The following is a 21,123-nucleotide window of genomic DNA, read 5'->3' as shown; positions in this document are numbered from 1 at the left end:
CTGCAAAAAGAATCCCTGTCGAAGGCTAACATTCACCCACAATGCACCAGGACGACTGATATTAGAGTGTGAGAGAGTAGCCAAGACTCCCATCCAAATTCTACTTCAATCTTATGATCAAAAAGTATGGACCACATACAAAAAAATGACCAATTAACCTTTAGGCTTAAACCTCTTAAGGGGCGGCAGGTAGCCGAAAGGTTGCTGGATCGAATCCCCGAGCTGACAAGGTAAAAATCTGTCATTCTGCCCCTGAGCAAGGCAGTGTTCCCCGGGCGCCAAAGATGTGGATGTTGATTAAGGCAGCCCTCCGCACCTCTCTAATTCAGAGGGGTTGGCTTAAATGCGGAAGACACATTTCAGTTGGACAACTGACTAAGTACCCCCCTCTCCCCCCCCTAAAAAATGCACTAAATGTTCATTTGGAGAACATAGAGCCTGCGTGCGTTTCACACTTCCATCCTCGTTGGCACCTGGCAACTAGGCACTAAAAATCCTAATTAAAACAGAATTGGATTTGCTCGGTTGGACACTTAAACCAATGAGATCATTTCTCTGCTTGTCAAGGGAAGGCTGTCAAGAGCTCCGGCTTCTCCGGACGCGGGCTGCACCAAACCGCTATGCACTCCAGTCAATAATGTGTTTAGCACGGGACACTGAATACCTGGATTGACACTTGTTTTTAAGCATGTGTGTGTGTGTGAAGTTGTGGGTAGACCTCTTTGTTCTTCCCTCTTTGTTCTTCCCTCTGAAGTGCTGTCAGGCTAAGGAGTGTGTGACGACTAGGTAAGTGGGAAGTGGAGAATCCCTGCATCCGTGTGAAATGGCTTTTTCTTGTTGACGGGAGTAAAGTTGAGGTTTCCAGTTTTATCAGTGGCATGAACAGGATGCACACGGCATACAGCGTCCAATGGAATGCTTTTACACGCAGGTTCTTTAGCGACAACGCAACAACAAGAACGTGAACATAAAGTCAACTCCTCAGTAGGATGCAATGGGTTGCATAAGCGTTATTACAGGAAGACAATTTACAGTGCAATAATTGTTTGTGCGCGTCTGTATGTCACATCACAGACACAGTTTAAGTCTTCGCCATTCGCATTCGCTTGTTCATTAACTTCAATTTCACCGGGTAAGTGGTTAGAGGGGGAAAAAAGTCTCTACGGCAATGATCATTTAGAGGTTAAATCAGTCCATTTGAACCTGAATGTATCGTGAGGGTGGGGCGGGGCTGATAAAAGAAGATCCTCCTAAAATCATCTTAGGAAGGAAAACCTTGGGGAGATGAAACAACCACTGCAATAGAGAGATGATAGTTCCTCCCGTGCTCATCTACAGGCGGATCAAAAGAGCAGGAAACAACAAAGAGAGAGAGGTGCATCCCAAATGACACCCTATTCACCATGTGGTGCACAACTTGAATAGGGGGTATTTTGGGACACGTGCAGAGATTTCCACCTGCCCCATACTGCGGCATCATACATTAGAGTCTGTTGCAGTGCCTCATACATTAGTCTATTGCAACGTTTCATACATTAGTCTGTTGCAGTGCCTCATACATTAGAGTCTGTTGCAGTGCCTCATACATTAGAGTCTGTTGCAGTGCCTCATACATTAGAGTCTGTTGCAGTGCCTCATACATTAGAGTCTGTTGCAGTGCCTCATACATTAGAGTCTGTTGCAGTGCCTCATACATTAGAGTCTGTTGCAGTGCCTCATACATTAGAGTCTGTTGCAGTGCCTCATACATTAGAGTCTGTTGCAGTGCCTCATACATTAGAGTCTGTTGCAGTGCCTCATACATTAGAGTCTGTTGCAGTGCCTCATACATTAGAGTCTGTTGCAGTGCCTCATACATTAGAGTCTGTTGCAGTGCCTCATACATTAGAGTCTGTTGCAGTGCCTCATACATTAGAGTCTGTTGCAGTGCCTCATACATTAGAGTCTGTTGCAGTGCCTCATACATTAGAGTCTGTTGCAGTGCCTCATACATTAGAGTCTGTTGCAGCGTTTCATACATTAGAGTCTGTTGCAGTGCCTCATACATTAGAGTCTATTGCAATGTAATATCGAATAAGTCCCTTTTTTTTTTTTACGGGGCTTCAGTGGGAAGCCCTAAAGATGAGATGAACAGTTCTGGGGGACTGCAAGGAACTGAAAATGCAGCAGTGGACTACATTGTATATTTAAAAAATTACTGCCCCATCACACATTAGAGTCTACTGCAATGTTTCATACATTACAGTCTGCTGCAGTGTTTCATACATTAGAGTAGTGGTCGTCATTCGCGATCAACTGGTCGATCTTCAAGGTATTCCTAGTCGATCACCAAATATTTCTGTAGAAAAGCCAACGAACGATAAAGGCTTGCGCTCTGTTTTAAAAAAGTATTTTTTTTCATCGTGTTGAGCTGTTGCCGGTAGGTGTAAAATAAAAAATATAATCATTTCAATTTAGGCTAAACAGTGCCTCAACAAGTGCTAAACCAACCGATCTATTTTGTTATCAAAGCTCGAGTTCTGAAATATAATATGGTCTGATTAACAATATTGGAAGGCCAATCGTACAGCCAATATGCTGTGATAATGTATCATTCCTACAAAACTGTATGTGAGGTTTAATGTAAAAACTATATATAATCTGAGCAATAGATCTGTTTGCTTTTTGACTGCGAAAGTGATCTTAACTCAGAAAAGGTTGGTGACCACTGCATTAGTCTGTTGCAGCATTGCATACATTAGAGTCTATTGCAATGTAATATCTAATAAGTCTTTTTTTCAATTTTTTACAGGGCTTCAGTGGGAAGCCCTAAAGATGAAATGAACAGTTCTGGGGACTGCGAGGAACTGGTGTTGTCAGCAGCAGGAAATACAAGGGGTCTCTCTCTCCAGCGCGAGGGCGCAACAATGGTTATTAAACCTCCTTAAGTCACGGCAGGCTTCTCCTCTCTGCAGTGGCTGGCCCGAGGGAGTCGTTTCGCATTAATTGCATTTGCACAAAAGTAACGGTCTCGAGGTGGTGAAAATGTCAGGGAAGAGGGAGAATGGGTGTGTGTGTGTGTGTGTGTGTGTGTGTGAGAATGAGAGAGTGGGTGTGCGTGAAACCACATGACCTTTTCAAAGCATAAAAACACCCCTAAAGAAAACCAAACAAACAGACACACAGCAGAGGGAGAGAGAACAGTGTGTATGTCTAGTACCTTGTAGGCGATGCTGTTGAGGACCTTCATGGCCAAGTCGGACACCTCTGGGAACGGGTCGGCCGCCAGGTGCAGGAGAACCCTCCAGATCTGTGTGTAAACGCTGTTGAACGACACCCCTGCAAAGACACACACAGCATGATGACCCATATACATAATGATCCAACACTCACAGACGTGACTTACCGTTAATACACACAGGCGCACAGCATCAATTACCATCAATACGCACACACATTGAATTACCATTCACCTAATGACCCAACGCAGTGTGAAAACCATCAATATACATTAGCGAACATCTACATTCTGTATCCCATTCTCAACAAGCACGTAAACACAGCATGATTACCATCAATATTTGATTAGCGACCATCAATAAGAGCCAACCTTCTCGCCATCTCATTTTCTCACATACGCACACGGCATGATTTCCATCAACACTCAACCATCTCTCCCGCTCGCTCGCTCTCTCTCTCCCGCACAAACACAACATGCTTAGTGATCACACTCAACCACTGAATTCCCCATCATCATCATAGCATAGAAACGCCAACATCCAATTGATGCTAATCACTCGTCATCTAACATCCCAAAACATTCACTTCCCCTTAACTCAGTCATCTGCTGAGGTTTTGGAGCCAACATGGCCGCCGTGTCAGGTAATGTAACTCATTAATCAACACGAACAATGAAGGCAGCTGGCTTCTGCACCATTGCTGATTGTGACAGGAACATGACTGCCAACTGTCATCATTATGCGGAATATGAATGAGCAAGTGCTCTGCTATTGTCTTTTTTTACCTACCGAAGGCGACTGGTCTGTGTGTGTTTGTGAGAAAGTGTGTGTTCACTTTGACGATTAACTCCCTTACTTTCCACCCAGGACTACCCCCCCCCCCTCCATATTTTATTTATCCATTTTCTCCCTGTCCTGTCGTCCTCACTGCGGTGTCATCCCAAGCTGCCACTCAACCTGACAGAACACTGCAGTGCCGCTGAGCTGTGTTGGAGAGAGACGGTCACTCACTGGGTTTGGCCACGAAGGAGCTGTCAACATCAGTTTGTTTTGCTCTGGGCCTAAACCTGCCTGTCACCATTCTCTCTGTATAAGGAGTGCCCCCTCTTCTTCTAGTTCATTATTATGGCACATTGACTCTCAATTTGCAAGTAACACAGCACTCCCTTTCCCTAGTGTATTTTGCTGTGCCCGTCCTCGCTCAAACATACATACATGATCTCTCTGCCTCTGTCTGATGCAATCTTCTGTTCGTCTCGATGCCCGGCAGTGAAGGTATCCAGCTGTTAATTCTCCCTCGCTCTCTCTCCCTCTCTCTCTCCCTCTCTCTCTCTCCTTCCCTCTCCCCAGCACTTCATACTTGTAGATAGCGAACAGAATGAAAAATGTCCTTAGGGAGTTAAGTCACTTTATGCTGAGGGTAAGAGAGGACACTGTCTTAACCCCCTAGACAGGACACTCTCTTCCTCCTCCAGAGGCTGTAGAATGAGGGACGTGTGAGGGGAGGCGTGGCAGGCTATCACGAACTGTTGCGGCTATCCAGTGCATTTCATAGAGACACAGTGTGTGAAAATCGGGAGCTCTGGTTAATAGTACTGCAGCAGATTGTAGTGTGGGTCGGGGGGGGGGCAGGCAGAGAGAGATAGCAAGGGGGGTAAAGCAAGAGCGGAAGCATGAGAAGGAGAGAGAGAAAGAGAGCACGGGGGAAAGAGGGAGCGAGAAAGCAATCAAGTAATCAGGCAAGAGAGAGGGAAGCAAGGGAAAAAGCGAGTGTGTGCAAGCGAGAGCGGGTGAGCGAGGTAAAGAGGTGATTAGGTTCTAGCCCGGGGGCATGAATGTGATTAGGTGCTGCGGTAAACAGCCCTGGTGAGGAATGTGAAACACCGTTTCCCCTCCATTTAAACAGGGAAATACTCCCAGTTTTCACTGGCATAGACACATTATCACCACAGCACGCTACACAGTTCAACGAGAGACTGTGACTACAGATCATTCCCAGGCTGAATTGTGTTCAGCAAGGCCTGGTACGAGGACCTTTGCAACATCTGCACAATTTTACAACCGTGTTATATCCGAAACGATCTTTCTCACTACAACCGCTACATTTGAAGCTTCCCCTGCAGTATTCGAACAAGACAGACATTTTTTCCCTCAAAGGTCATCTGCTAATGCATATTTAACACCCAGTCCAATATAAGTCTTGGTCAGCCTCTGAAAGCTACGGTATATAACCCATTTCCTTCAATCAAACATGAGCATCTTAAATGCACTGACACAGGGAGAAGCTGAGCCAAGTCCTTGCTGTGGCCAAACGGAAACGTATGGGAGGATATCAGAACGCCTTAGAGTAGTTAGGGTTGCTCTGGGTGGTATTTTGCTGTGTAAGACATTTTCCTTTTTTATCTTAAAGGCCAGATTCACTAAGCGTTTCCAACTGTTATTTTCAGGAGGGAATAGAATCTCCTGTTTCTGTAGCGTGAGGCAGCTTGCTGTACAAGTACACTCCCTGGACAGAACGCTAGTCTCTCTCAGGGACTTAAAGAGGTAGTTCTCCCAAAATTTAAAGTTTTAAGTCCATATGCTGTGCCATCTGTTGTGTTGTTTTGGGACAGTCCCTTTACAAAGAGCACTTCTAGCAACTACCAGGTATTGCCCAATCAATGATGTATTCTGTGGGACCGATCAGTCAACCCAATTGTGCTCCTGCAACACGGCTCCCAAACAAGTTACATATCTAAATGTTGAGGCATCAAGTCAGCACTATGAAAAACCCTCTATGGTACAAACTAGAGGTCGACCGATTATGATTTTTCAACGTCGATACCGATTAATGGAGGACCAAAAAGGCCGATACCGATTAATCGGACGATTTTTAAATTTGTAATAATGACAATTACAACAATACCGAATGAACACTTATTTTAACTTAATATAATACATCAATAAAATCTATTTAGCCTCAAGTAAATAATGGAACATGTTCAATTTGGTTTAAATAATGCAAAAACAAAGTGTTGGAGAAGAAAGTAAAAGTGCAATATGTGCTACGTAAGTAAGCTAACGTTTCAGTTCCTTGCTCAGAACATGAGAACACATGAAAGCTGGTGGTTCCTTTTAACATGAGTCTTCAATATTCCCAGGTAAGAAGTTTTAGGTTGTAGTTATTATAGGAATTATAGGACTTTTTCCCTCTATACCATTTGTATTTCATTAACCTTTGACTATTGGATGTTCTTATAGGCACTTTAGTATTGCCAGTGTAACAGTATAGCTTCCGTCCCTCTCCTCGCTCCTCCCTGGGCTCGAACCAGCAACACAACGACAACAGCCACCATCGAAGCAGCGCTACCCATGCAGAGCAAGGGGAACAACTACTAGAAGGCTCAGAGCGAGTGACGTTTGAAGCGCTATTAGCGCGCGCTAACTTCGGTTACACCAGCCTCATCTCGGGAGTTGATATGCTTGAAGTCATAAACAGTGCAATGCTTGACGCACACTAAAGAGCTGCTGGCAAAACGCACAAAAGTGCGCCGACAGAGATGGCCGCCTCGCTTCGCGTTCCTAGGAAGCTATGCAGTTTTTTTTTACGTGTTATTTCTTACATTAGTACCCCAGGTCATCTTAGGTTTCATTACATACAGTCAAGAAGAACTACTGAATATAAGATCAGCGTCAACTCACCATCAGTACGACCAAGAATATGTTTTTCGCGACGCGGATCCTGTGTTCTGCCTTACAAACAGTACAACAGTGGATCCTATGCAGCGACCCAAAAAACGACTCCGAAAGAGAAGGAAACGAGGCGGTCTTCTGGTCAGACTCCGGAGACGGGCACACCGTGCACCACTCCCTAGCATTCTTCTTGCCAATGTCCAGTCTCTTGACAACAAGGTTGATGAAATCCGAGCAAGGGTAGCATTCCAGAGGGACATCAGAGACTAACGTACTTTGCTTCACGGAAACGTGGCTCACCGGAGAGACGCTATCCGAAGCGGTGCAGCCAACGGGTTTCTCCACGCATCGCGCCGACAGAAACAAACATCTTTCTGGTAAGAAGAGGGGCGGGGGCGTATGCCTTATGGCCAACGTGACATGGTGTGATGAAAGAAACATACAGGAACTCAAATCCTTCTGTTCACCTGATTTAGAATTCCTCACAATCAAATGTAGACCGCATTATCTACCAAGAGAATTCTCTTCGATTATAATCACAGCCGTATATATCCCCCCCCAAGCAGACACATCGATGGCTCTGAACGAACTTTATTTAACTCTGCAAACTGGAAACAATTTATCCGGAGGCTGCATTCATTGTAGCTGGGGATTTTAACAAGGCTAATCTGAAAACAAGACTCCCTAAATTTTATCAGCATATCGATTGCGCAACCAGGGGTGGAAAGACCTTGGATCATTGTTACTCTAACTTCCGTGACGCATATAAGGCCCTGCCCCGCCCCCCTTTCGGAAAAGCTGACCACGACTCCATTTTGTTGATCCCTGCCTACAGACAGAATCTAAAACAAGAGGCTCCCACGCTGAGGTCTGTCCAACGCTGGTCCGACCAAGCTGACTCCACACTCCAAGACTGCTTCCATCACGTGGACTGGGAGATGTTTCGTATTGCGTCAGATAACAACATTGACGAATACGCTGATTCGGTGTGCGAGTTCATTAGAACGTGCGTTGAAGATGTCGTTCCCATAGCAACGATTAAAACATTCCCTAACTAGAAACCGTGGATTGATGGCAGCATTCGTGTGAAACTGAAAGCGCGAACCACTGCTTTTAATCAGGGCAAGGTGTCTGGTAACATGACCGAATACAAACAGTGCAGCTATTCCCTCCGCAAGGCTATCAAACAAGCTAAGCGCCAGTACAGAGACAAAGTAGAATCTCAATTCAACGTCTCAGACACAAGAGGCATGTGGCAGGGTCTACAGTCAATCTCGGACTACAGGAAGAAATCCAGCCCAGTCATGGACCAGGATGTCTTGCACCCAGGCAGACTAAATAACTTTTTTGCCCGCTTTGAGGACAATACTGTGCCACTGACACGGCCTGCAACGAAAACATGCGGTCTCTCCTTCACTGCAGCCGAGGTGAGTAAGACATTTAAACATGTTAACCCTCGCAAGGCTGCAGGCCCAGATGGCATCCCCAGCCGCGCCCTCAGAGCATGCGCAGACCAGCTGGCCGGTGTGTTTACGGACATATTCAATCAATCCCTATACCAGTCTGCTGTTCCCACATGCTTCAAGAGGGCCACCATTGTTCCTGTTCCCAAGAAAGCTAAGGTAACTGAGCTAAACGACTACCGCCCCGTAGCACTCACATCCGTCATCATGAAGTGCTTTGAGAGACTAGTCAAGGACCATATCACCTCCACCCTACCTGACACCCTAGACCCACTCCAATTTGCTTACCGCCCAAATAGGTCCACAGACGATGCAATCTCAACCACACTGCACACTGCCCTAACCCATCTGGACAAGAGGAATACCCATGTGAGAATGCTGTTCATCGACTACAGCTCGGCATTCAACACCATAGTACCCTCCAAGCTCGTCATCAAGCTCGAGACCCTGGGTCTCGACCCCGCCCTGTGCAACTGGGTACTGAACTTCCTGACGGGCCGCCCCCAGGTGGTGAGGGTAGGCAACAACATCTCCTCCCCGCTGATCCTCAACACTGGGGCCCCACAAGGGTGTGTTCTGAGCCCTCTCCTGTACTCCCTGTTCACCCACAACTGCGTGGCCACGCACGCCTCCAACTCAATCATCAAGTTTGCGGACGACACAACAGTGGTAGGCTTGATTACCAACAACGACGAGACGGCCTACAGGGAGGTGGTGAGGGCCCTCGGAGTGTGATGTCAGGAAAATAACCTCACACTCAACGTCAACAAAACTAAGGAGATGATTGTGGACTTCAGGAAACAGCAGAGGGAACACCCCCCTATCCACATCGATGGAACAGTAGTGGAGAGGGTAGCAAGTTTTAAGTTCCTCGGCATACACATCACAGACAAACTGAATTGGTCCACTCACACAGACAGCATCGTGAGGAAGGCGCAGCAGCGCCTCTTCAACCTCAGGAGGCTGAAGAAATTTGGCTTGTCACCAAAAGCACTCACAAACTTCTACAGATGCACAATCGAGAGCATCCTGGCGGGCTGTATCACCGCCTGGTATGGCAACTGCACCGCCCTCAACCGTAAGGCTCTCCAGAGGGTAGTGAGGTCTGCACAACGCATCACCGGGGGCAAACTACCTGCCCTCCAGGACACCTACACCACCCGATGCTACAGGAAGGCCATAAAGATCATCAAGGACATCAACCACCCGAGCCACTGCCTGTTCACCCCACTGTCATCCAGAAGGCGAGGTCAGTACAGGTGCATCAAAGCTGGGACCGAGAGACTGAAAAACAGCTTCTATCTCAAGGCCATCAGACTGTTAAACAGCCACCACTAACATTGAGTGGCTGCTGCCAACACACTGTCAATGACACTGACTCAACTCCAGCCACTTTAATAATGGGAATTGATGGGAAATGATGTAAATATATCACTAGCCACTTTAAACAATGCTACCTTATATAATGTTAGTTACCCTACATTATTCATCTCATATGCATACGTATATACTGTACTCTATATCATCGACTGCATCCTTATGTAATACATGTATCACTAGCCACTTTAACTATGCCACTTTGTTTACATACTCATCTCATATGTTATACTGTACTCGATATCATCTACTGTATCTTGCCTATGCTGCTCTGTACCATCACTCATTCATATATCCTTATGTACATATTCTTTATCCCCTTACACTGTGTATAAGACAGTAGTTTTTTGGAATTGTTAGTTAGATTACTTGTTCGTTATTACTGCATTGTCGGAACTAGAAGCACAAGCATTTCGCTACACTCGCATTAACATCTGCTAACCATGTGTATGTGACAAATAAAATTTGATTTGATTTGAAGTGCTGTTTGAATTATTGTTTATGTGCCTGCTTCTGCCTACCACCGCTCAGTCAGATACTTAGATACTTGTATGCTCAGTCAGATTATATGCAACGCAGGACATGCTAGATAATATCTAGAAATATCAACCATGTGTAGTTAACTAGTGATTATGATTGATTGTTTTTTATAAGATAAGTTTAATGCTAGCTAGCAACTTACCTTGGCTTACTGCATTCACGTAACAGGCAGTCTCCTTGTGGAGTGCAACGAGAGAGAGGCAGGTTGTTATTGCGATGGACTAGTTAACTGTAAGGTTGCAAGATTGGATCCCCCGAGCTGACAATGTGAACATCTTTTGTTCTGCCCTTGAAAGAGGCAGTTAACTCACTGTTCCTAGGCTGTCATTGAAAATAAGAATGTGTCTTAACTGACTTGCCTAGTTAAATAAAGATTAAATAAAAAAATAAAAAATAGGAAAATCGGCGCCCAAAAATACCGATCTCCGATTGTTATGAAATCGGACCGAATTAATCTGCCATTCCGATTAATCGGTCAACCTCTAGTACAAACCCCATGCTGTTTGTTTATGCATGCCATGTCTTAAGCTGATAGCTGAGAGTCAGAATCAAGCACATAGGGAGGTAAGGACAATGGAAATAGAATGACATACTATTCTATGGTAAGATGCTAAACTGGACACAGGCATAGTGGGCGAGGGGCCAATTTCATACTCAACCTGTTAAGAATGAATCAGACCTCATGATGGTGTTAGGGAGCCCAATGCAGCTTGGGAAGGATTTAGACAAAGGCTGAATGAACGCTAAACGCACCGGTCAAAAGGGTAGCGACAGAAACGTCTACCAGAATGTGAATAGTTTATTATCTTTTATATAAAAATATATATTTTATAACCATTTCCTGGTCATTTATTCGTCAGACTTCAATGGTAAAGCGCATGCCACTGTGTCCTGAAAAGACCCATAGATGTGGCTGGGATGGACTTGGCCAATCCGGCTTCCTGTGGGAGTTTATTAATACTGGATTATTTGATTAATCCGAGTTAACGCAGCGTTGTGTTGCCATGGGTCAGTGGTGGACTTGAGTGATGCGTGTGTAGTGTACTCATCTGTCGGTATGTGTGTGCGCGCACGCATGTGTGTAGCCGTGTCCTCGTCTTTTGGAGTCGTGGTTCCCAGATTTGGTCCTCCAGTACCCCAAAAGTACACATTTTCATTGTAGCCCAGACAACACACCTGACTCAACTTGTCAACTAATCATCAGGCCCTCAATGAGTTGAATCAGGTGAGTTTGTCCGGAGCTACAACAAAAATATGTACTTTTGGGGGGACTGGAGTTGGGAACCACTGTTTTGGAGTACATTGTCAAATACAAGGGCAGTTGGTGTGTGAAGCAGGCATTTCTCAAAATGGCAACAGAAGGTAGGGAATCCCCATCTCCCTCCCTCCCTCCCTCGTGTTGTTGGTGAGTTAATGCTTTTTCTCCACACACAAACTGAGTGTCGGGACGCATCAAGGCCTCTGCCAATCACCACAGCATAGGGGAAACAGAGCGGGGCCAGCCCTCAGTGAGACCAGGAAAAGCACTCAGTCTTTTGGAGCCAGGGGCACCCTCGTGAGTTGAACAGTAGAGGATGGTAGGTTGAGAACGAGAGTCTTACCTACGGGTATGAGGGAATTGGAGCAAGAGAAAAGTATAGGAAGGCAGGGCTCCATACTGCGACCATTTAATCCCATTTTGACCTGGGTGTTCAGGTAAAAAAAAATGTATTGGTTGCATCGGTGCGAGCTGAACATTCATGACAAGGTCAACTCACTCAAAAGTTTGAAAACGTCCTATTTTTCTGGCGGCTAAAACCATTATTTGGCCATTATTTGGTCAAACAGTAGAGTGCATTATGCTCAAAATTCCTGTAATGAAAGTGTCTGCCCAGCCCCTGTAAATGTTTCGCTGGTCCCTGTTGAGATGCGCGAGCCACACGTTCCCCCCCCCAAAAAAAGGGTTCTGATTGTATAACATTTAAAAAAGCAATTGTGGGAAAAAAACAGAGTTGGAAGCAACAACTGTTGAAACTGTTGAAGAGAGCTTTTTGTGGGTATACTTTTTTCTCAACTCTATATATTGAGCTCAATAGCAAATATTTTACACGGAACAAAAATACAAACGCAACATGTAAAGTGTTGGTCCCTCATGTTTCATGAGCTGAAATAAAACATCTCAGAAATATTTCATACGCACAAAAAGATTATTTCTCTCAAAATGTGTTTACATCCCTGTTAGTTGAGCATTTCTCCTTTGCCAAGATAATCCATCCACCTGACAGGTGTGGCATATCAAGAATCTGATTAAACAGCATGATCATTACACAGGTGCACCTTGTGCCGGGGACAATAAAAGGCCACTAAAATATGCAGTTTTGTCACACACACAATACCACAGATGTCTCAGTTTTGAGGGAGCATGCAAATGTCATGCTGAATGCAGGAATGTCCATCATAGCTTTTGACAGAGAATTGAATGTTAGTTTCTCTACCATTAGCCGCCTCCAACGTCATTTTTAGAGGATTTGGCTGTACGTCCAACCAGCCTCACAACCGCAGACCACGTGTAACCACGCCATCCCAGGACCTCCACATCCGGCTTCTTCACCTGCGGGATTGTCTGAGACCAGCCACCCGGACAGCTGATGAAACTGAGGAAACTGTCTGCAATAAAGCTCTTTTGTGGTGAAAAACATTAATTCTGATTGGCTGTCCTTGCCCTGTGAAATCCATAGATATGGGCCTGATTAATTTATTTCAATTAAATGATTTCCTTATATGAACTGTAACTCAGTAAAATAGTTGAATATCTTTTTGTTCAGTATATATGGCTTTGAGATATACAGTGCGCTTGAAATGCTCATCGCCACTGCTAGTAGTAGTAGGCCAGTAGTAAGGGTAGCGTAGGCCAGTAGTAAGGGTAGCGTAGGCCAGTAGTAAGGGTAGCGTAGGCCAGTAGTAAGGGTAGCGTAGGCCAGTAGTAAGGGTAGCGTAGGTTAGTAGTTTTCCTACCTATGAGGGAGTTGAGGGAGGAGTAGGAGGAGACTCGTCTCATCTTGTCGATGGTCTCAAAGGAGAGGATGTACTCGTCGTTGTCAGGGCTACCCAGGGTGCTGCTGGCACTGCTGCTGGTGCTCAGGTTACCTGGAGAGAACGCCACCGGACCACCTAGACATACAAATTACAGTAGTTACACAAGAGAATAACTATACACTGAAACATACCCTATTATACCAGAATAAATATACCCTGAAATATACTATCTGATACTAGAATAAATAAACCCTGAAATATACACTGCTAAAAAAATAAAGGGAACAAGTAAACACAATGTAACTCCAAGTCAATCACACTTCTGTGAAATCAAACTGTCCACTTAGGAAGCAACACTGATTGACAATACATTTCACATGCTGTTGTGCAAATGGAATAGACAACAGGTGGAAATTATAGGTAATTAGCAAGACACCCCCAATAAAGGAGTGGCTCTGCAGGTGGCGACCACAGACCACTTCTAGCTTCCTGGCTGATGTTTTGGTGACTTTTGAATGCTGGCGGTGCTTTCACTCTAGTGGTAGCATGAGATGGAGTCTACAACCCACACAAGTGGCTCAGGTAGTGCAGCTCATCCAGGATGACACATCAATGCGAGCTGTGGCAAGAAGGTTTGCTGTGTCTGTCAGCGTAGTGTCCAGAGCATGGAGGCGATACCAGGACACAGGCCAGTACATCAGGAGACGTGGAGGAGGCCGTAGGAGGGCAACAACCCAGAAGCAGGACCGCTACCTCCGCCTTTGTGCAAGGAGGAGCAGGAGGAGCACTGCCAGAGCCCTGCAAAATGATCTCCAGCAGGCCACAAATGTGCATGTGTCTGCTCAGACGGTCAGAAACAGACTCCATGAGGGTGGTATGAGGGCCCGCGGTCCACAGGTGGGGGTTGTGCTTACAGCCCAACACCGTGCAGAATGTTTGGCATTTGCCAGAGAACACCAAGATTGGCAAATTCGCCACTGGCGCCCTGTGCTCTTCACAGATGAAATCAGGTTCACACTGAGCACATGTGATAGACGTGACAGTCTGGAGACGCCGTGGAGAACGTTCTGCTGCCTGCAACATCCTCCAGCATGACCGGTTTGGCGGTGGGTCAGTCATGGTGTGGGGTGGCCGTTCTTTGGGGGGCCGCACAGCCCTCCATGCCAGAGGTAGCCTGACTGCCATTAGGTACCGAGATGAGATCCTCGGACCCCTTCTGAGACCATATTCTGGTGCGGTTGGCCCTGGGTTCCTCCTAATGCAAGACAATGCTAGACCACATGTGGCTGGAGTGTGTCAGCAGTTCCTGCAAGAGGAAGGCATTGATGCTATGGACTGACCCGCCCGTTCCACAGACCTGAATCCAATTGAGCACATCTGGGACATCATGTCTCGCTCCATCCACCAACGCCACATTGCACCACAGACTGTCCAGGAGTTGGCGGATGCTTTAGTCCAGGTCTGGGAGGAGATCCATCAGGAGACCATCCGCCACCTCATCAGAAGCATGCCCAGGCGTTGTAGGGAGGTCATACAGGCACGTGGAGGCAACACACACTACTGAGCCTCATTTTGACTTGTTTTAAGAACATTACATCAAAGTTGGATCAGCCTGTAGTGTGGTTTTCCACTTTAATTTTGAGTGTGACTCCAAATCCAGACCTCCATGGGTTGATACATTTGATTTCCATTGATAAGTTTTGTGTGATTTTGTTGTCAGCACAATCAACTATGTAAAGAAAAAAGTATTTAATAAGAATATTTCATTAATTCACATCTAGGATGTGTTATTTTAGTGTTCCCTTTATTTTTTTGAGCAGTGTACTATATGATACCAGAATAACTATATCCTGAAATAAACCATATTGTACCAGAATAACTATACTCTGAAATATACCACATGATACCAGAATAACTAAACCACATGATACCAGAATAACTATACCCTGGAATATACCACATGAAACCAGAATAACTATACCCTGAAATATACCACATGATACCAGAATAACTATACCCTGAAATATACCGCATGATACCAGAATAACTACACCCTGAAATATACCACATGATACCAGAATAACTATATGCTGAAATATATCTGATACCAGAATAAATATACCCTGAAATATACCATATTATACCAGAATAAATATACCATATTATACCAAAATAACAATACGGTGAAATATAGTATCTGACACCAGAATAAATATACCAAATATACCCTGAAATATGATACCAGAATAACTATACGCTGAAATATACTATCTGATACCAGAATAACTAAACCATGCAATATACTATATTATACCAGAATAACTACACGCTGAAATATTTCATATTATAGAAGAATAACTATACCCTGAAAAATACCAGAAAAACTATACTATCTGATACCAGAATAACTATAACCTGAAATATACCATATGATACCAGAATAACTATATCCTGAAATATACCACATGATACCAGAATAACTACACCCTGAAATATACCATATTATACCAGAATAACTACACCCTGAAATATACCATAGTATACTAGAATAACTATACCCTGAAGTGATGCATATGGAACAGTATGGAGAGTGAAAATAAAGTACTTGTTTTGCTCCGATTGTTTGATTTTGTGTGTGTATGTGTGTGTGTGTCTGCAGATAAAGTGAAGTGTCAACTTTTTACTACCTCAAGAAATGACCCCCCCAGCTAGAAAACTAGAAACTACAAGCTATTGACCGGACCTTCCATTCAAATCTCCCCAGCCTATTTTAACTGTCCGCCCGAGTCATCACACTCTATAACTCAACACAACTCCCCATTCCCATCGCCTGACTCACACAAAATGGCCGCCATATATCCCTGGGACGGAGTGCATATTGAGATGGGGATTGGGAGTAGGCAAGGCAGGCTAAACAGATTGTCATGGTTGTTGGTGACAAGCACTGCTGCCAGTTAGAATGAGTGGACGATGTGGACTCAGACAGGCTGGAAGCGGTATGCTAACGTGCTAGCGGCTAGTATTACTCAGCATGGCTATATTGCTACGTGGCTGTGTTGACAGGGGCTTCAGCGAGAATGAGCTGACATCTGAGTCAGTCAGTACAGCAGGGGCTGAGAGAGGGTCAAGAGTGTAATCCTCCAATAATGTTGTGGGTGTATGAGGGACATAGGCTATGATGTGTCTATGATGACGATGACGATGCTTCAAATCCCCTCAAGTCATTCTTTGGGAAAGAAGAGAGGCAGTCACAGAGAGAAAAGAAGAGAGAAGTCTCCACCCTTAAGTTGCTTTCTTTCTCTCCTTCACTGGTCTCCTTCTCCCTCCTTTACAGTAAATAACCACAGTTCTCTCTTTTTCCCCCCAGTTCTCTCTCGCCCGCCCGCCCGCCTCAATGTCATCCTCTCCGCCCCTCTCTCTCCTACCCTCCTCGTTGAGGTTGAGGTTCTGCAGGCTCTTGTTGAGGTTGCGTGCGGTGGTGGCAGCTCGGATGTTGGTGTAGGAGTTGACTGAACGCAGCCGAGGGATGGCGGGGCTGTCGCGCACTGGAGTCAGGTTACCGGGCTCTGTACACAGACAAACACTGGAGTCAGGTTACCGGGCTCTGTACACAGACAAACACTGGAGTCAGGTTACCGGGCTCTGTACACAGACAAACACTGGAGTCAGGTTACCGGGCTCTGTACACAGACAAACACTGGAGTCAGGTTACCGGGCTCTGTACACAGACAAACACTGGAGTCAGGTTACCGGGCTCTGTACACAGACACACACAGGAGTCAGGTTACCGGGCTCTGTACACAGACACACACAGGAGTCAGGTTACTCTGTACACAGACACACACAGGAGTCAGGTTACTCTGTACACAGACACACACAGGAGTCAGGTGCCATCTTGGCCATGTTCTGTTATAATCTCCACCCGGCACAGCCAGAAGAGGACTGGCCACCCCACATAGCCTGGTTCCTCTCTAGGTTTCTTCCTAGGAATTGGCCTTTCTAGGGAGTTTTTCCTAGCCACCGTGCTTCTACACCTGCATTGCTTGCTGTTTGGGGTTTTAGGCTGGGTTTCTGTACAGCACTTTGAGATATCAGCTGATGTACGAAGGGCTATATAAATAAATTTGATTTGAGGTTACCGGGCTCTGTACACAGACACACACAGGGGAAGGTTACCGGGCTCTGTACACAGACACACACAGGAGTCAGGTTACCGGGCTCTGTACACAGACACACACAGGGGAAGGTAAGTTAACCCATTCATTTGCCACTAAATGGAACACAGTAGTGACATGACAATCAATATGAGAATAGGTAATAAAGGTCATTTTAAATATTGATGTGCCCTATCAAAACATGATGCATATTTCATTCAAACTCCCTCAGATCCCTAAACCCCATTTCACATGTATAGCAGTTAGTCTAAAGGGACGAGACTTAAGTGGACCAGCGTGCTTCACAACAACACACGTCAATGACTTCCAACTGTAATGGTCATGACAGAGGTTTGAAGTGTGTGTATGTGGCGTGTGTGTGTGTGTGTACCTAAGGTGTTGGCAGTTGAGGGTACAGCGTAGTTCTTCTCCTCCTCCATGAACTGCAGGGCCACGGTGCAGAAGTTACTCTCGTACTGAACCACCAGGTGACTCAGAGCCACCACCAGCTCCTGGAGAACACACCGCCGCCACAGAGTCAACCAGAATCCAACACACACACGGTCAGAACCTAGTCAACCACAGCAGAAGACGTACCACAGTCCATCGCCCCACAGTAAAAATCAGTCAACGACCTGAGCAAGAATATCAGAGATAGTGAGGTGAGGGGGAAAAAAACGTGTGTGTGTGTGTGTGTCTGTGTGTGTACGACCCACCTTGCGGACCACAGGGCTGCCGTCGTTGATGAGCTGTGCCAGCATCATGGCCACGTTGTGGTCGATGGTCGTAGAGTGGTCCGTTCGCTCGGCTGAGTTCCCCACAAACGTCCCCAGGGCAAACACCGCCGCACAGCGCACCTGAGGAGACCGGAGATAGTTTTGGCACCAAGAGAATTCACTCCCTAGTCACTTACTGGTTGGATCCAGACCAAGTCATTGGTCAGTCATTGGTTAGATTGCGTTGGTGCTGCTTTTTAAAAAGGGGAATCAATACTAATACTCACTCCTTAATCCTCTCATTTCTAATGCAGCTGTTTACTGAGAAGATCAATGGTGGCTGAAAATAATAATTTACCATTAGTCACACAATACCCCACCCACTAATTAACTGCGTAAGCTAAATAACAGTAACTCCTACTTCTAAATTGTTATCAATAATTGGCCCAAGATGCCACAAAGACAGTACAGGTCCACATAATACATTGTTTATTCTTTATGCATCTCCCTCAGTTTTGCATATGACAGGCACTGCACTAACTCAAACCTGGCCCAGTGTGTGTGTGAGACAGTAAATATGCCTCTCCTCTTGAGGAATCCTCCCAACAGGCCTGAAAATTAATTAAAAATCCTCTCTGCTTAGTCACTCTCTCTCGCTCTGCCCACTCACCTCTCTTTCTCTTCGCTCTGCTCTCACTCACCCTGGCCCCTCTCACTCACCCTGGCCCCTCTCACTCACCCTGGCCCCTCTCACTCACCCTGGCCCCTCTCTGAGCCCTGTCTCTCTCTCTCTCTCTCTCTCTCTCTCTCTCTCTGAGCCCTGTCTCTCTCTCTCTCTCTCTGAGCCCTGTCTCTCTCTCTCTCTCTCTGAGCCCTGTCTCTCTCTCTCTCTCTCTGAGCCCTGTCTCTCTCTCTCTCTCTCTGAGCCCTGTCTCTCTCTCTCTCTCTCTCTCTGAGCCCTGTCTCTCTCTCTCTCTCTCTCTCTGAGCCCTGTCTCTCTCTCTCTCTCTCTCTCTGAGCCCTGTCTCTCTCTCTCTCTCTCCTGGCCCTCTCTCCTGGCCCTCTCTCTCCTGGCCCTCTCTCTCCTGGCCCTCTCTCTCCTGGCCCTCTCTCTCCTGGCCCTCTCTCTCCTGGCCCTCTCTCTCCTGGCCCTCTCTCTCCTGGCCCTCTCTCTCCTGGCCCTCTCTCTCCTGGCCCTCTCTCTCCTGGCCCTCTCTCTCCTGGCCCTCTCTCCCCTGGCCCCTCTCTCCCTGGCCCCCTCGCTCTCTTCCCTGGCCCCTCGCTCTCTTCCCTGGCCCCCTCGCTCTCTTCCCTGGCCCCCTCGCTCTCTTCCCTGGCCCCCTCGCTCTCTTCCTGGCCCCCTCGCTCTCTTCCCTGGCCCCCTCGCTCTCTTCCCTGGCCCCCTCGCTCTCTTCCCTGGCCCCCTCGCTCTCTTCCCTGGCCCCCTCGCTCTGTTCCCTGGCCCCTCGCTCTGTTCCCTGGCCCCCTCGCTCTGTTCCCTGGCCCCCTCGCTCTGTCCCCTGGCCCCCTCGCTCTGTCCCCTGGCCCCCTCGCTCTGTCCCCTGGCCCTCTCACTCTGTCCCCTGGCCCTCTCACTCTGTCCCCTGGCCCTCTCACTCTGTCCCCTGGCCCTCTCACTCTGTCCCCTGGCCCTCTCACTCTGTCCCCTGGCCCTCTCACTCTGTCCCCTGGCCCTCTCACTCTGTCCCCTGGCCCTCTCACTCTGTCCCCTGGCCCTCTCACTCTGTCCCCTGGCCCTCTCACTCTGTCCCCTGGCCCTCTCACTCTGTCCCCTGGCCCTCTCACTCTGTCCCCTGGCCCTCTCACTCTGTCCCCTGGCCCTCTCACTCTGTCCCCTGCCCTCTCACTCTGTCCCCTGGCCCTCTCACTCTGTCCCCTGGCCCTCTCACTCTGTCCCCTGGCCCTCTCACTCTGTCCCCTGGCCCTCTCACTCTGTCCCCTGGCCCTCTCACTCTGTCCCCTGGCCCTCTCACTCTGTCCCCTGGCCCTCTCACTCTGTCCCCTGGCCCTCTCACTCTGTCCCCTGGCCCTCTCACTCTGTCCCCTGGCCCTCTCACTCTGTCCCCTGGCCCTCTCACTCTGTCCCCTGGCCCTCTCACTCTGTCCCCTGGCCCTCTCACTCTGTCCCCTGGCCCTCTCACTCTGTCCCTGGCCCTCTCACTCTGTCCCCTGGCCCTCTCACTCTGTCCCCTGGCCCTCTCACTCTGTCCCCTGGCCCTCTCACTCTGTCCCCTGGCCCTCTCACTCTGTCCCCTGGCCCCTCTCACTCTGTCCCCTGGCCCTCTCACTCTGTCCCCTGGCCCTCTCACTCTGTCCCCTGGCCCTCTCACTCTGTCCCCTGGCCCTCTCACTCTGTCCCTGGCCCTCTCACTCTGTCCCCTGGCCCTCTCACTCTGTCCCCTGGCCCTCTCACTCTGTCCCCTGGCCCTCTCACTCTGTCCCCTGGCCCTCTCACTCTGTCCCCTGGCCCTCTCACTCTGTCCCCTGGCCCTCTCACTCTGTCCCCTGGCCCTCTCACTCTGTCCCCTGGCCCTCTCACTCTGTCCCCTGGCCCTCTCACTCTGTCCCCTGGCCCTCTCACTCTGTCCCCTGGCCCTCTCACTCTGTCCCCTGGCCCTCTCACTCTGTCCCCTGGCCCTCTCACTCTGTCCCCTGGCCCTCTCACTCTGTCCCCTGGCCCTCTCACTCTGTCCCCTGGCCCTCTCACTCTGTCCCCTGGCCCTCTCACTCTGTCCCCTGGCCCTCTCACTCTGTCCCCTGGCCCTCTCACTCTGTCCCCTGGCCCTCTCACTCTGTCCCCTGGCCCTCTCACTCTGTCCCCTGGCCCTCTCACTCTGTCCCCTGGCCCTCTCACTCTGTCCCCTGGCCCTCTCACTCTGTCCCCTGGCCCTCTCACTCTGTCCCCTGGCCCTCTCACTCTGTCCCCTGGCCCTCTCACTCTGTCCCC

General features: G+C 47.7%; 1 protein-coding gene across 7 annotated transcripts in view; it reads right to left on the bottom strand.

Moving 5' to 3' along the window:
- The window catches only part of LOC109865277 (regulatory-associated protein of mTOR), a 193,356-nt gene that overhangs the window by 35,320 nt on the left and 136,913 nt on the right, over positions 1–21,123 (bottom strand). For all 7 annotated transcript variants that reach the window (XM_031799187.1, XM_031799189.1, XM_031799191.1 and 4 more), the window contains exons 18-22: positions 18,156–18,296; positions 17,831–17,951; positions 16,711–16,851; positions 13,265–13,420; positions 3,200–3,318 (exon numbers count right to left, since the gene is read on the bottom strand). In XM_031799187.1, coding sequence (XP_031655047.1) covers positions 3,200–3,318; positions 13,265–13,420; positions 16,711–16,851; positions 17,831–17,951; positions 18,156–18,296 — 678 coding nt within the window. The remainder of the gene's footprint in view (positions 1–3,199; positions 3,319–13,264; positions 13,421–16,710; positions 16,852–17,830; positions 17,952–18,155; positions 18,297–21,123) is intronic.

Source organism: Oncorhynchus kisutch, linkage group LG20 (genome assembly GCF_002021735.2).
Source record: "Oncorhynchus kisutch isolate 150728-3 linkage group LG20, Okis_V2, whole genome shotgun sequence".
In the NCBI taxonomy this organism is placed as follows: Eukaryota; Metazoa; Chordata; class Actinopteri; order Salmoniformes; family Salmonidae; genus Oncorhynchus; species Oncorhynchus kisutch.
Note: the sequence above shows the minus strand (reverse complement) of the source record. Positions and strands in the feature narration are given on the sequence as shown.